Below are 16,957 nucleotides of genomic sequence, written 5' to 3'. Positions count from 1 at the left end.
ACGGGTAGATTGAAAGATAAATTAGTATTTTATACGGCTTTAATAAGAGGCAAAGTTTTGATACCTTTTGTTACATTGAAATTTCATAACAGATATTTATTTTTTTTTATATATATCTAAAATATAAGATGTTACTTGTTGATAATCTAAATGCTTTCTTTAAGTGAAAGAATTTTTAAAATCCGTTGAGTAGTTTATAAAAAAATCTATTAAATCGATTTTTTATAAACTATAAAAAGACTTGATTATTTATAAATCGATCGATTTATAAACAATCAAGTCTTACCTCTTTATATCATTAGTATAGGCACAGATTATATAATACCGTACTAGGTATAGGTAGAGATATATCCAATTTGGCGCTAAATTATTTACCGCACGGATCGGCGCGACGTTGCGCGATCTAGTATGTGATTATACGTAAAGCTTTGTAATTTTTATTTATTAAGAAAATATTGTATTTACAATAATAAATCTATTTTATATTTTAAATGTTTTTTTTTTATTTTCTTTAAGAGCGTCGTGGCCCAGTTGTAATCTGCTTCGAGTTATGGACCGCAATAGGTCGTGAGTTTTAATCGAAAATCAAACACTGTGTCAAATTTAATTTTCAGCTAATATTCAGCTGTCATTCGGATTAATTTACCAGAGAGAGACTCTATAAAAGTCGTTTGTCCGAGGTGCCCAACCTCTGTCCGATTCGTGTTTCTACAATGAAATAGTTGTGTTTCAGTTCAAAGGGTGTGATATGGCGTGAATTTACAGGGTACAAAGGAATAACACCCGAGCCCTTAGGAATAGCAACGCATGGAGTGGGAGTGTCATGGGCGAAATAGTATACTCTGTTACGTCCACGGTACTGCTCATGTCTATAGGCGACGGTTACAACTTTCCATCAGGTGGACCGTCAGCTTGTTTGCCATTCTAAGATGGATAAAAAATGGTACGACGGTGAAATTACAGAATATGTAGGCAACGGTTACCACTGTCCATCAGGTGTGCCGTCAGCTTGTTTGCCCCCTCAGTGATATAAAAAAATGCAACATTTCTTATTGGTGTCCAGTCTGCGCCAGCGAATACCGATAGCACAGGCGGGGCTACCATTCCATTATCATCCAATAAAGAAAAGCTTGAAAATCGTAGTTCTCTTAAGTACCAAATTCAAAATTAAACAGAAGAATCCCTTTTATTATTACAGATATAAGAAAAAGTTTTTTTTTCTAATTTCCAGCCAGTTTCCATATCCCCATCCCTGAATACTTCTAGACTATCATGTCCTCCACCAGTCAATACGCCATCCGCCTGTATTGATACATATGTGTTTTTCCAAACGCAAACTTGTGTCAAAACCTTTTTTACACACACCACAACTGTATGACTTCTCTATGTGTGTGTGCGTGTGTTTTTTCATTTCTTTACTTGTTAAAAAAGATTCTTTACACACTTCACAAATGTATGACTTTCCAGTAAACATACACTTGTGTTTCTTCATATGCGTACTTGTCAGAAAAGACTTTTTACACACGTCGCATTTGTATGGCCTTTCACCGGTGTGACCGTATGAGTGTAATTTCATGTCATGCTTCGTAGCAAAATATTTTTTACACACATCACAATGGTGCGGTTTCTCGTCGGTATGTATATACATGTGTCTTCTCAAATGTGTATTTCGATAAAAACTTTTCTTACACACATCACAGCTGTACGGCTTTTCACCGGTGTGTATGAACAGATGGCGTCTTAATTCATGTTTCCTTCCAAAATATTTTTTACACACATCACAGCCATGTAACCTGTTATCGGTGTGACATATCGAGTGCTGCTTCAAACTGTTCTTTGTTTTGAAACGTTTTTTACAGACTTTACATGTATACGGTGAGCCAGCATTGTGGATTTCCAAATGTTGTTCCAAATCTTGTTTTGTCTTAAAATATTTTTTACATACTTCACAACCATATGGTTTTTCACCAGTGTGACTCGCCATATGCTGTTTCCAGCCTGGCTTCGTTCTAAAACATTTTTCACAAACACTACAACTATATGGAACCTCACCAGTATGTGTATACATATGGGTTACCAATTGGGATTTTCTAGAAAAAGAGTTTTTACACACTTCACAGTGGTACGTCTTTTCACCAATGTGTAAAACGTTAATGTGAAGTATCAATGCTGATTTACTTTTGAAACGTTTCCTACAAACATCACAGATATAGTAACCTGGCTTTTCTCTAGCATGAACATGTAAATAATCTTTGGGACATTGTCTATGGCCAATATGAACTTCCATATGACCTTCTAAACTATTATGGGAACTGAAAACATCTTGGCACATATCAGACGAGTGTAATTTATCTGACTCAACTTTCTCGCCTGTAGTATTGTAAATATTACTCCCATTAGATAAAACATTTTCAGACTTCGTCTTTTTAAGTAACTGGCGTTCAGTACCCGACAGCTGTGTGTTTACAACAGTAGGTTCATCAACCAATTCCTCTTTTACTACATCTATCTCATAAAGGTCCATGTAATTATTTTCCTTATCAAAAAATATATGGTTAATGTCTGAAGATATATTGGCAACATCATATTCCGTTTTTACAATTCCATCCAAATCATATTGGAATTCTTCTGAAATTCGCTCCTGTAAAGTATGCCCTTCTATTTTGCATGGAGACGTCTCGATTTCTAATTTAATATCAGAAACATGTAAATTATTAGTTTCCTGTATATTATTTACAACTGAATTCGAATCAAACTCGCTCTTAATATGTGCGGTGGTTCTATCAATTTGATCTTCGGATTGACTCCGGTTTTTTATAGAATACATATTGGAATAGTTCACGATTAACAATATGCGATAGTTAGAACATTCCTCTTCAGTATGATTGTAGTGTAAGGATGTGGACAAAAAAAGTTGTTTGTTAATAGCGTAAACAGTAAAATAAATTTAAATTATTTAATGAATAATTCTATTGATTTTTTTTTTTTTTTTTAGTACGTTTGTTCCGTTTGGAACAGGCTAAGGTCGGAGACCATGCTGCCTAGTCTTCAAAAAGATAATTTGTCTGGAATTAATTCTATTGATATTGAAAAATCTAATTGTCAAATAAAAACAAACATTTAAATAAGTAAACGTCATTTTGAACATAAAACGGTTTGTAAATTTCTATGCAACCAGTTTGTAGTATTGCCAACGCCAACTAGACCGAAACTGTAGATATGCTTGAAAAAAATTGCAAAATGCGATATGGCTGCAGCATAATGAATCTCTTTGTCATTTTTCTCGTTATAATGAGACTACGTATTGATGTTATGATGCGACATTTAAATAAAGTGTTTCCAAATCGATGGATTAATAGGAGAGGTATAGTGGCATGGCTCCTCGTACACCTGTAGTGCTATTCTCTAAGCAAACAGCCTAGACATCAGCCTTGACGCAGCGATGAAATATTGAAATGGTATTCACTAATTCTTAAGACGCGACACTAGCGCCCAAAGACGAGCTCAAAGACGAGCGGCATAAACGGGAACTACTCAAGGCTGTGCGATTTGACATTTTGCCATAGTATTTGGTATTCACTAACAAAAATCAGCCTCGCCTTCGCCGACAGCCTAGCCTACAGCCTCGATTTCTTATGTCAAACTCAAAAGCTTTGTTTTCTACGCTGTTTGCATAGTATTCATCTAATATATTTATTTGTTTCTTGAATTCTGTGATTATTAATTGTATTGAAATTATCAATTTGTGTTTAAAAACGATTGCTGCCCGTTTATGTGTAATGACCCATTTGTTGAAAGAAGCTAAAATAGAAAATGATTGTAAGAAATGCCGACAATCAACAACTTTATGTGATGTGGATTATATTCATCATTACCGACTTTCTGAAGAATTAATCAATATGTTAGAAAAAGAATTGTCACCATGTATGCCTGTTCCAGAGAGTTGTTAAAGCTAAAGGTTTGTAACTTAAATTTTATTAATTGATGGTATTAGGTACATAAATAAATTTAAAGCAGGAAAAAGAATACTTTGCAGTGATTGTGTGCACTTGTTTATTTTATTGAGACAAGCTTAATTGTGTCAGCAGATGTTTGTGTAGGGAACAACTAGCTAGTTAATAATGGTGTGTAACAAGTATTCTAGTATGCATAATAATACTTCTGGTGTTACAAATATTCATGGATCATGGTAACCGTTTCCCATTAGGTGATCCATAAGCTTAGTGGCCTCTGGTTTTGTATAAAAATAACTATGTCTAATATGTTAGAAAGAAACCAACTTAGTTAAACATGTAGTAAATTATTAATTCATGTCAATTAATTTTTGTTAAATTAGACCACTAAATTTAGCATTCAGGTTGAAACTATTATAAAAAATTGTTTCAAAATCATAGTTTTAAAAAACATGACACACATAAATTCAGGATTGGCTATGTGGCTAATTAAAAATAATTAACATTACTTGTTTTTTTTCAGGTGATTTTGAAACTCATTTAGTAGCATGACACAAACCCTTGGACAGCCACAATAATAGTAGTGTATTGCTGTATTGTTTGTGATATGCTGATAATATGATGCAGTTACATCATCTATACAAAATGAAGAAGCACAAAAGAAAATTTTGTAGTCTGAAAATAAGCTAGCTATACTTTTTGTACTTATATCTTAAAACTATTTTCAAATACTTTTTTATTGTTACATTTTTGTCTACCTGTGAATTAAAATTAATATTATATTATGTTGTAAATGTATATTTTAATTTAAAATTATTATAATTAATTCATATTATAACTAGTATGGAGTAAGAAATTAAAAAAAATATTCATTACAAATTATTTATTTGAAATTGAAACAAGTTTATAATTATAAAATTTTATTGTAATTGTGTTTTTATTTGAAAATTATATAAGATGAAACTTATATTTCAAAATTACTAATGACTATTAAATGACATAATTTAATCTTATATTTTCAATAATGAACTTGATTTAACTAATAATTCCAATAACTCTTGTTATGTTTGGCAGTGTATATTTTTAGAAATGTATTATTGTAAAATCTATTAGTATTTTAAAAACCAAAATTGAGTTTCCAGTTTCTCCCCTTCTTCACAATGGATGGTAGAATCATAAAGAATTACCATTTATAATATTTTAAATTTAATTGAATAAAAATTATTTGACATTTTTTTAAAAAATTTTTAATTAAATCGTACAATGGCTGACTTTAATTTAGTCATATCTCATTCATTAGCTATAAGATATGAACTAGTGTTGTCTGATTCTCTATCAAAATTTGTTCTGTCTCTACTCGGTGCTCTTCAGTGGCAACAAATCTTTGTGAGACTACTCTCTTTCTAGTTGAGGCTGCTATTGTGAAGGAGATAAGTGTCATCGGGATACTGTCAGTCAAATGACGGCGTGGACCTAAAAATAACAATAAGACCAATTAGACACATAATTCTAAAATTATAAATTAGTTATTTATTTAAGATACTCCACAAAAATATAATTAATCCTTTTTTCTGTTCGTGTATGTCCTGTCACAAGCCATGTCTGATTCTTTATATAATCCATCAGCATCTCCGACTACTTTGCGAAGGGACCTCATTTCATGGCATATTACGAGATATGCATTTATTTTAGTTACTAAAAATATAACCTTAAAAACAATACAAGTAAATAAAAAGCACATTTTACTTACGTATTTGATAGATACATCCAAACTTATAAAAAGTTGGTAAAGTTACGTTAATTTTATTAATTATTTTTAAAAGAGAATAAACAAATACAAAAAGTGCGCCTCTGGAATGTTAAGTACAAGGAATATAATACTCTCTACGTACCTACGTATAAGTGTTATTTGTTTATTTTACGGCAATGGAAGCAAGGGTATTCAAACAAATCTTAACTTTAAAAAACAAAATCAAATGTTTGATGTATAAATTTATGTTTATTTTATATAATATTTATTTAAATAACATTCTAAACTGAATAAAACATTCCATTTGTCAATAAAATATTATATTTCTACAGTTATCGGTTTCATTTTACGGTTTTTGTTGCAAGCCCTATCTCGTCCGTGCGCACAGCCTCGAGTTATCACAGCCTACAGTTCGTCGATGAGGTTTGACACGTTAGTGAATACCAATTACCGCAGCGCTGTAGCCACGGTCGTTCGCAAGGCTGATCAGCCTAGAGCTCGTCGGCGGGCGCAGCGTTGCGGTAGATTTTTAGTGAATAGCATTGCTGATCTTCATTCGATCGACTATTTTTGTTAGAGATATTTTTAAAAAGCTATGTACGACAAAGAAAATAGAATTGAGTTGGAGTTTTCTCAGAAATTATGTACTGTAGCAGATGGAGTTCGAAACAATCAACGGGATCTAAATTTTTTACGTAGGAATTTTATACGACGTTGTCGATTATGTATTAGAGTTAGTGGAAGTAATTTTGAAATTTTATTGAAAAAATAAAAAAAGAGGATGAGCTGCCAACTATCGCCAGAGTCCGTTTGATCGATGACTTACGGGACACTCTGTATAATTGAAATTAAGTATTAGGTTTTCGTGTAAATGATTTCAACCGCCATAAACTAAATTACAATAATTAGTTCAAAAATTCACTACACTTTTAATTACTGTAATGTAATACATAAATTTGAATCAATATAAATAAATTAAAATCAAACATTCATTCGTGCATAATAACTACTCAAGCTATTTCTTTACTTTAGATACACAGAAAAAGTAATCTCTATTTTTGGATGAGCAAATAAGGCTTGCCTCATTAATGTTCAATATACTTGATCTATGTGCGTTTAAAAAATAAAATCGTATGCAGAGCAAAAGAAAAAATATTTCCCATCTTGCTTATATTTTCGTGTTATACTTATAATGGAGCTACCATCATTAGTATTATTCTATTGTTCATTATTGTCATTGCGTGTTAAATTTATTAAAACCGTGTTTTCTTAATCTATAACTTTAATTATATGACAATTGTGATTTTACTCTTTCGAAGTCTATCGGATCTGTAGGAGTAACTGGGTCAATACATTGTCTCTAATTCTTAGTTAGTCTGTGACCACATTATTTATTTTTCTTTTTCTAAATTACTTATCATAGAAATATAGTTAAATATTTTTATCGTAAATTATTTGAATTTTAATATCAAAACAAAAAGACATCCAAAACTTAGCACTGGCAAATTACTCCAAAGCAAAAAAAAACCTTTGTCTACTTATGTAGAAATAAAACACAAGTAAAGATAAATCATTGGCTATATTTATTCATAAAGACAGTTGAACTGCTGAGATGTATTCTGAAACTGTAAAACAAGAACAGGAGACTGACCATCTTCATGTGACCACCACACATATTAAGCAGGAGCCTTGTGACACACACTCGAACATTGAGGTAGACGTACAAGAAAATGGTGCATACTTCTCTTGTACCATTAAACAAGAGATGGTCGAACTTGATGTTCAATACGATGTAGATGGAGCTGCAGTTGTAAAGTCGGAGAATGTTAACGTAACCGAGGAGTCAATAGAAGAAAATGGTAATTTTATAAAACCTCATGAGGATCATAAAGTAAAGAGTGAAATAATTATAGAACCAATAAGTATACAAGCAGAGACACCGTCAGGAACTGATAATAATTCACATTCAAAAGCCAATTGTGAAAATGTTTTTAGTAAATGTGATATCCAAAAATATGAGCACCAAGAGTGTACAGTGATAACTGGTACACTAGAACGCCACACTTTATTACATCCTGACCAGAAATCAAGTATTAATGAACATAAAAATATTTCAACATCTGAGTTACACTTGAAAGAAGACTCACATAGTTGTAATAGTGATAAGCCATACAGTTGTAAATTGTGTACTAAGTGTTTTAGTGAAAGTGCAGGTTTGAAATCACATATGCGTACACATACAGAAGAGAAGCCTTATAATTGTGATACATGTAAAAAATGTTTTCGTACATTAAGCCATTTGAAGGTACATATGCGAACACATACAGGAGAAAAACCATACACATGTGACGTGTGTAAGAAATGTTTAAGTAATAGTAGAAATTTGAAAATACATATGCGTACACATACAGGGGAGAAGCCATACAGTTGTGATGTGTGTAAAAAGTGTTTCATTAAAAGTGGTACTTTGAAATTACATATGCGAACACATACTGGGGAGAAACCATATTGTTGCGATGTATGTAACAAATGTTTTACTACGAGTGGAAATTTGAAAATACATATACGAACACATACGGGAGAGAAGCCATACAGTTGTAATGTGTGTGAGAAGAGTTTTAGTATAAGTAGTTGTTTAAAATTACACATGCAAACACATACAAAAGAGAAATTGTACAGTTGTGACGCATGCAAGAAAGATTTTAGTACAAGTGCATGTTTGAAATTACACATGCAAACACATACAGGCGAGAAACCTTTTAGTTGTGATATGTGTGATAAATGTTTTAGTGCAAGTGGAGATTTGAAAAAACATATACGAACCCATACAGGTGAAAAGCCATATAATTGTGACATTTGTAACAAATATTTTACTAAAAGTGGTAATTTGAAAATACATATGCGAACACATACAGGAGAAAAGCCATACAGCTGTGAGGTGTGTAAGAAATGTTTTAGTAAAAGTGGTAATTTGAAAATACATATACAAACACATACAGGTGAAAAACCTTATAGTTGTGATGTATGCAACAAATGTTTTAGAACAAGCGGGAGTTTGAAAATACACATGCGAATACATACTGGTGAAAAGCCATACAGTTGTGATGTGTGTAACAAATGTTTTAATACAAGTGGAATTTTCAAATTACATATGTTAACACATACAGGAGAAAAGCCACACTGTTGTGACGTGTGTAAAAAATGTTTTAGTACAAGTGGGTATTTGAAAACGCATATGCAAATACATACAGGAGAAAAGCCATTTAGCTGCGATATCTGTAAGAAATGTTTTAGTGCAAGTGGTGATTTGAAGAAACATACGCGAATGCATACAGGTGAAAAGCCATACATTTGTGACATATGTAACAAATGTTTTAGTAAAAGTGCACCTTTAAAAAGACATATACAATCGCATACAGGTGAGAAGCCATATTCTTGTGAGGTGTGTAAGAAATGTTTTATTGCAAGTGGTGATTTGAAAAAGCATATGCGAATACATACAGGTGAAAAGCCGTACATTTGTAATCTCTGTGAGAAATGCTATAGAACAAGTGGGGATTTGAAAAGACATATGCAAACACATACAGGTGAAAAGCCATACAGTTGTGATGTGTGCAACAAATGTTTTTGTATGAGTAGAGATTTGAAAAAACATAAACTGCGAATACATACAGGGGAGAAGTCATACAATTGTGATGTCTGTAACAAATGTTTTGTTAAAAATGGACATTTGAAATTGCATATGAAAACCCATACAGGGGAAATGCCATACAATTGTGAGATCTGTAAGAAATGTTTTAGTAGAAGTGGGTATTTGAAAATACATATGCGAACACATGTAATAGATAAGCCGTACAGTTGTGATGTTTGTATGAAGCGTTTTAGTATGAAGGGTTATTTAAAGAGACATATGGAAAAAAAGGAATGCCATACCCTTACTTCAGGGTAGAAAGGATGTAACTAGCACTTTTAAATAATGACATCATGAAGTAATTTTATTTAGAATTTAACACTTAATATGTATATTTAATGTTTAAAAATAATTATCTAATAAAATATAAAGCTCATATGATCCAATATTTTTGAATTTTTTTTATGGAACTTAAGTGCCAACAAGCTGACGGCCCACCTGATGGAAAGTGGTAACCGTCGCCTATAGACATGAGCAGTAATATGGAAATAACTGAGTATACTGTTTCGGCCATGATACCCCCCATGCGTTGCCATTCTTGAAGAAAACGAAGGTCAACTACATGTCACGGCCTAAATTTTAGGTATGGGAACATCAAAGGGCCAAATCAAATATTTTACGAAATTTCGGGGACGAATGAGGAGTACCAAGGACAGTATATCGTTAGCGGTGGGACTAATAATTTACATACTAAGAAGGCCTTTCATACAGATCCTGGAGTTTTTTAATTGATGGAAATGGAATAGAAACCCCGCTTGCGCTAACGGTATACGTTGGTGGGGCACCAGTGAACGATGATAGATGAGAATGAAAAGGCCGGTCAGTTAGCTTAACGCGATGAATATATACCAAGTATAGTTTTCAGGGGGGGACTACGCGGAGGTTGACCTGATACCCTCTCAGGGTGATATCCTGTGACCTCTTACTAACAATAGAGATCACAAGATTCTGCACTGCATTTTCATCTATCATTCCCCACTGGTGTATAGCAAATGTATACCGTAAGTGCAGGCCGGTTACTATTCCATTATCACGAAAAAATAAAATAAAAACCGCCTATACTAAAGACATAAGCTCCCCCCTCCCCTCCTATTCACGCGAAAAGGGAGAAGGTTATCATCCATTAAATAAAATACACCGACCATAGATTAAGTATGACATATACTTCGAGGCGCTATTCTAAAAATGACAATTTGATATCTCTATCGAATCTTTAATATAAGGACAAGTATAAACCAATTTTCTCATAGACTTGACTACAAAATAATATTATTTTTGTTCATTATAATCCATAAAACAATAATTTCGAGAAATTATAAAAATAAAAAGTTAGGTTTAGAGAAAAACTTAATTTGTGATAACACTAAATTTATGAGAGGAAACCTTATTCTTAGGAGACCACCCCAAAAACGGCTTAAAAATGTCTATATTTTGACTGACATATTGACAATCAATTATTGATTCCAGACAATTTATCTTTTTGAAGACTAGGCAGCATGGTCTCCGACCTTAGCCTGTTCCAAACGGAACAAACGTACTAAAAAAAAAAAAAAAAATAAAAATTATATATTTTGTAATTTATTAATATTTGTCTTAGCTACGTTAAAGTTACGCATATTTATCAAAATTTTCATACATAAATAATTTATTTATTAACTCTTGTTTTTAAATAGAACGTAATTTGATTTAATTGGACGATATTAATATGGTGAGACGATGCGCGGTACCCGGCTGCACTATTTCAAACAATGAAGAAAACTCTCAAAATATCACATTTCATTCGTGAGTACGCTTCATCTTTTTAAATTCAATATTTTATAACCATTATAAGAGTCTCATCCGTTAATCGGGTAAGAATACACAGTTGAATGTACTTAATTATTAATTGTAGTATGTAATGTAAACCTCTTTCATCGAAAACTACCTACACAAGCAAAATAAATTCATTTCATTTCATTTCATTTATGTACCAAATTTCTAATTTGCCAATATTTATGTGTTTATATATTACTCAAATATATAAATATTGGCAATTTATCTGCTCATTTTTCTATGTGTTTTGTACATTTCAACCATATTTAATTTAATTTTGTCATTCCACAGCCTGTGAGTGGACCCAGTATTAAACCTTCTAGATAAGCTGAACAATATGCTGACGTGATGGGAACGCTGGTAAGATTGGCTTCAGTGTACATTAGTACACCCTCATTAGAGAGCATCTTTCTTAGTAGGTATCATTGGAACGGTTACCCCGTCTGCTCTATGGGAATATGCTAGCGGAGCACCAGTGAGGAATGATAAGATCACAAGAATTAACCATAATGGTTTCCGGAACCACTTCGAGATCCACCTGATAATAGCAGTATACCCCATATTGCTGGGGAAAAGAATTGTTAGCAATGTGATCAAACTAAACAAGCATATGACCGAGCTAGGCTTATGCCCAAAAAGTGTTTTTTTTTATACCACTGAAGTGGCAAACAAGCATACGGCCCACCTGATAGTAAGCGGTTACCGTAGCCTATGAACGCCTGCAATACCAGAGGCATTACGCGCGCGTTGCCGACCCTGAAGAAACCTCTTTACCACCCTTTCGAAGAACCCCATGCTGTAGTCTCTTGGGAAAACCTCGGCAGGGAGCTCATTCCATAACCTGAGTGTTCGTGGCAGAAAGCATCTCTGAAACCGCGTTGTACGCGACCATTTAGGCTGTTTGTTTGGTAGAAACGCCGCAGCACTGAATGTGTCGCTGTAGCCCACTCGTTCATACACGATATATCTTCTTTGGAAAACACACTCTGTATCCCGAGGAGGTAAAAACGTCGCTGCAAAGAACATCTTAAAATTCCTATCGCTGATAGGAATTAGCAGCGGACTTTAAAAAGGGCGACCAAAAAAGATCATTGAAAGGTCGCAGTGTCACAGGTTTTTCTGACTGAAAAATCTAGTCTCTCAATAATAATAGCCGTATTATTCGAAATATACTCTTGTCACGTCGATCTCTACACAATTCTTCCTAGACATTATTTATTTGTACATTAAATTTAAACCTAGAAAGAGTTAATGACAAACTTAACACTATATGTCGTTCTCTGTCAGTCGACCTCATAATCACCATGGTTATTTCTTTTGGGATTCGTCACAATGGGCTAACTGACATGCCTTTTCATCACCTATTATCTCTCACTAGTACGGGGCTAGCGGACGCGGGGATACCCTTCTATTTACACCTATATAAAACCTATATAAATACTAGAGATGCATATTTTAAATACACAATCGTGACTTGACGCAATGTAAAAGTCTTTACAGGTAAATAGTACCTACATACCTGCTTCTTCTGCCGAGGTCTCGACGTGGATTGCACCACGTCGTGGTCACGACAGAAACGCCCGATTTTTTATTTTTATTTAGTACATATATGTGTACATGGCGGACTTAATGCTAAAAGCATTCTCTCCCAGTCAACCGTAGGGAAGTGTCAGAATACTCGAATGCGGTACTAGTAATTATTGATATACATACATACATACATACTAAAAAAACGAATAAATATATATAAATAACAAATATACTTACACATATATGACATATCCTATATTATACACGAATTTGGGAATAATACAAAGCACTTACTGCTCGGATAAAGATAAAAAGTGAGCGTGAACGTTTTTTTGTAAAGACGGTTTTAGTCGGTAGTCTTTTAAAAGTCCCGATTGAGTATTTAAATTATGTATAAACAACGCGAAATTTTAAAATGAACTAGAAATGCAGTTTTTGAATACCATTACTATTAATCCATTCCCTCTCGCCCTCTTTACGAAATTTTCGACACTACCTGTGACGTTGTCATTACAATCAATTATATTTTTCAGGTGGTAGACGACATAACAGATCCGTCCAATCCAACAAAACGGAGATTCGACGTGTTACTCAAGATGTGTCGAATGATGATGAGGGAGAAAGATCAGGAGATCAGACTCTTAAGAGAGCAAGTGGAAAGGTTAACAAAAAAGAATGTCCAATTGCAAAATGCTCTGACTGATAGGAAAAGAAAGATTATGATGGAAGACGTTGAAGATTCCGGCAGAGTGATATCGATAAGTGTAAATGAACCACAAATGAAAAATGGAGAACTTAAAAATGTGAAACGGAAAACAATAGTACCTAATGGATCACATAAAGAGATAAGCGAATCCAAAATTGTTGGCACAACATTTCCTCGACCGAAGAAGCTGAAAATCAAATCTTCTGATAAGGAAACTGGAGTTTTTTTAGATGAAGAAAGTATAGGGGATAAAAGTAACGATGGGAATAATACCAATACGCAAACAGTTCAAGAAAATGGCCCGAAAGACAATGCATGTGATAATGACCTGCAAGATATAGATGGGGCGGTAATTGAGCCGTTGTCTGCTGGACAGACATGTGGTGTAGACAATCCATCACGCACTAGTCTTGCGGTCAACGAAGGTGATGATTTAGATAGTTTTTGGACTGTTACGAAACATAACGGAGGGGATATAACAGAGGATATAGCTTCTAATGGTTTATACATTATAGTGGTTTCTGATTCAAATGGTTGAATATTAAAATACTTAAATAGTACTACTTGCCATTAATTTGAGATAGCAACTCCGGGTGACTCATTCTAATTCACGGACTCGCTAGCGATGTCGATTCGAAAATGTTAGAAAACTCATGTCACTGTGGTGTCCCACAAGGCAGTATGCTTGGACCAAAATGTACTGTCACCTAAGTTAACAACTTTATATTTTTTTGGTCAATAATGTTTAATTATTTATAGTTTTTTTTTTATTGGATGAAAATGGAGTGGTAACCCCGCCTGCGCTAATGGGATACGCTGGCGGGGCACCAGTGAAGGGTGATCGATGACGATGAAAACAGGCCAGTTAGCGCATCATGATGAATTCATCAGGAACTAATCATGATAGTTTCCAGGTGAAACCGCTAAGAAGTCGACCTGGTTAGATATATTGCTAGCAATGGGATTCTTAGTCTCCATTACTAACAATCCCTTCCCCCCCTCCCCCCAATTATTTATAGTTATTTTATATATAAGTATATTGTTGTTATTGGCCTAGTTACTTAATATAAATAAAAACATAACTGTAGTATATCGGCGTGGGTAAACATGTAACCCACGCTGATGTACTACAGTTATGTTTCAAGGAAACAACTGTAATACATAACGGAGAGAAAAGACATTCAGAAAGGGATGCACAAAAAACTGACCTTGATTCTTGAACCAGAACTCTTATTATAATGGTTTGATCTAAAATGGATGATCTCGTTTCTATACAGTAAGCCAGTGTATTGGGGAGCTGGTTTCTTTTAACCACTTGATGTTCCTCCCAACACTAGATTTGTAAGTGTTCGTAAATCGTAAAATACAATTGTACTTTACGTATCCATGTTAATTCTGTTGAATCATTAAATAAAAAACCGACATTAAAAAAATAATTAAAGTTGCCTCTATTTTGAGTACCGCAATTCTCTGGTTAATTCTAGTGCGAGGATTGTTTTACATTTTCTTGTTAATTTTGTAAAAGGTTGTTAAACTCCTTAAAAAACTGTTATTCGATGTTAATGTTGTTTTTATTTGAAGAATAAATGCGAAATGTTTTATAACATTATGGCAATAAATTAATAAATATAAAAACATTGTTTTGTCTTTTTTATCTCCAATTTTCTTCTAGTTTTTATTCCCGAAATTTTGGTATTTTTTTTTACAAATTCACTACATATGCTAGTAAAACTAAAATTATGCAAATTCATAATGTACACTTTTATTTTTATGATAATACTAGTGACTCGCCCCGACGTCGCTCGAGTAAATCTCAATTATTTTAAAATGAGCTACAGCCTATGTTACTGATAATGCAGGTTCTTATAGGTGAAATAATTTTCAAATTCGGTTAAATATTTTTCGAGTTGATCCATTACAAATAAAACGTCAAATCTTCATTATGAGTTTAAATTCAATTTTTTTTTTCAAATAGAGTTCTTTACAAGCACTTCTAAATCGTCATTTTTTAAAAATGCAGGGTTAGGAAAGTCGTCTGTTAAGAAGAGTCCGCAAGAAACTCGACAGTTACTCATTCAAATCTCTGTTAACATTATGTGTATTTATTTAAATGTACTATGTCTAAAGTTACATGGTCGTTAAAAGCCCGTGCATGACCGACTAACACCATGCCACGCTTGTCATTCGAGTAATCGTTTAGCGCGTAATAGATTTTGTTTTTTTTTTTTTTAATAATAGTTCCAAATTTATTAAAAGGTAGATCCAAAATATCCAATTATTATTATTATAACATTTACTGAGTGAAGGTCCTCCACCGTGCCTTTTTTCAAGACACTTTCTTCCACGCACAACCACTCTTTGGAAACAACTTCCAGCAGCAGTATTTCCGAACCGATACGATAACATAACCTTCAAGAAAAGAGCATATTCCTTTTTAAAAGGCCGGCAGCACACCTGCAATGCCGCTGGTGTTGTGGGCGATCATGGGCGGCGGTAGTCACTTACCATCAGGTGAGCCGCATGCTCGTTTGCACCCTGTGCTATAAAAGAAATCCCATAAAGACCTTTTATCTATACCTACTTATTTTTTTTTAATGGATGATAATGGAATCGTAACCCCGTCTGCGCTAACGGTATAACACTGGCGGGACACCAGTGAGGGAGAGTGAAAAGATAGGTCAATTAGCCCATCGTGATTTAATTCTATTTGGACTTCAACACGATGGTTTCCAGGGGGGATTATGGGGAGATCTACCTGATAGGGTATATTTATTTATTTTTAAAAGGTACATCAACAGTGTAAATTCAGACATTAATTTTAATTGATATACAGGGCTTGCATCTTGCATTTATACCAATTACAGATTTTCTTAACTCATCGATTACATATTAACAAAACTGACACCAGCAAAACAATAAAAAAACAGTATATTGCTAATAATAAGATTGGTAGTCCGCAAACTAACAATCCCCCCCCTCTTCGAAATTGGTCAGGTGCAGTATCTACCATCTATTATGTATGTACATATACTATTTCTACTAAACGTGCCAATTTTTTAAACACGGTCCGTATACAGAGAAAGAAATAATACATACATACATACATATCTGTCACGCCTGTCTCCCATTAGGGTAGGCAGAAACAATGGAACGCCAAATGCTTCGATTCAAACAAACCTCTTTCGCTTCTTCCACATTCATCAATCTTGTCATACACGCTCGTCGGTTACGGGTACTTTTAATTTGGCCCTTCTTCAGCACGTCGCCTATTTGGTCGACATACGTCCGTCTAGGGCGGCCCCTACCGACATCTCCATTCATTCTTGCTCGATAAATCTCTTTCGTAATTCTTCTTTCATCCATCCTCTCCAAATGACCAAACCAACGCAACATTCCTTTTTCGATTTTGGTCACTACATCGACTTTCAGTCCACACTTCTCTCTAATCACACTGTTTCTTACTCTATCTTTTAAAGTAATACCACACATACTTCTCAAAGCTCTCATCTGTACAG

The 16,957-nt window shown here is 33.8% G+C and overlaps 3 protein-coding genes and 1 long non-coding RNA gene across 4 annotated transcripts; 2 read left to right on the top strand and 2 right to left on the bottom strand.

Annotated features, from left to right (window-relative positions):
* Positions 1 to 1,167: 1,167 nt before the first annotated feature.
* LOC116413151 (zinc finger protein OZF-like) lies at positions 1,168 to 3,086 on the bottom strand. Its single transcript, XM_031910546.2, has one exon. The coding sequence runs from the start codon at positions 2,825 to 2,827 to the stop codon at positions 1,271 to 1,273; it is 1,557 nt and encodes a 518-aa protein (XP_031766406.2). The 5' UTR covers positions 2,828 to 3,086; the 3' UTR covers positions 1,168 to 1,270.
* Positions 3,087 to 5,208: 2,122 nt separating this feature from the next.
* Positions 5,209 to 6,247, bottom strand: LOC128201576 (uncharacterized). The gene is made up of 2 exons (XR_008253302.1): positions 5,704 to 6,247; positions 5,209 to 5,426 (listed from the first exon to the last, which is right to left on the bottom strand). It is a non-coding gene; the product is annotated as an uncharacterized LOC128201576 (long non-coding RNA).
* An 801-nt stretch (positions 6,248 to 7,048) lies between these two features.
* Positions 7,049 to 9,782, top strand: LOC113510189 (zinc finger protein 271-like). The gene has a single exon (XM_026893639.3). The coding sequence runs from the start codon at positions 7,316 to 7,318 to the stop codon at positions 9,650 to 9,652; it is 2,337 nt and encodes a 778-aa protein (XP_026749440.2). The 5' UTR covers positions 7,049 to 7,315; the 3' UTR covers positions 9,653 to 9,782.
* Positions 9,783 to 10,881: 1,099 nt separating this feature from the next.
* LOC113510031 (uncharacterized) lies at positions 10,882 to 15,071 on the top strand. Its single transcript, XM_026893450.3, has 3 exons — positions 10,882 to 11,176; positions 11,498 to 11,566; positions 13,270 to 15,071. The coding sequence occupies exons 2-3, from the start codon at positions 11,555 to 11,557 to the stop codon at positions 13,978 to 13,980; spliced, it is 723 nt and encodes a 240-aa protein (XP_026749251.2). The 5' UTR covers positions 10,882 to 11,176; positions 11,498 to 11,554; the 3' UTR covers positions 13,981 to 15,071.
* Positions 15,072 to 16,957: the final 1,886 nt, after the last annotated feature.

This window comes from Galleria mellonella, unplaced genomic scaffold (genome assembly GCF_026898425.1).
Source record: "Galleria mellonella isolate WM207_F2 unplaced genomic scaffold, CSIRO_AGI_GalMel_v1 utg121, whole genome shotgun sequence".
Taxonomy (NCBI): Eukaryota; Metazoa; Arthropoda; class Insecta; order Lepidoptera; family Pyralidae; genus Galleria; species Galleria mellonella.
Note: the sequence above shows the minus strand (reverse complement) of the source record. Positions and strands in the feature narration are given on the sequence as shown.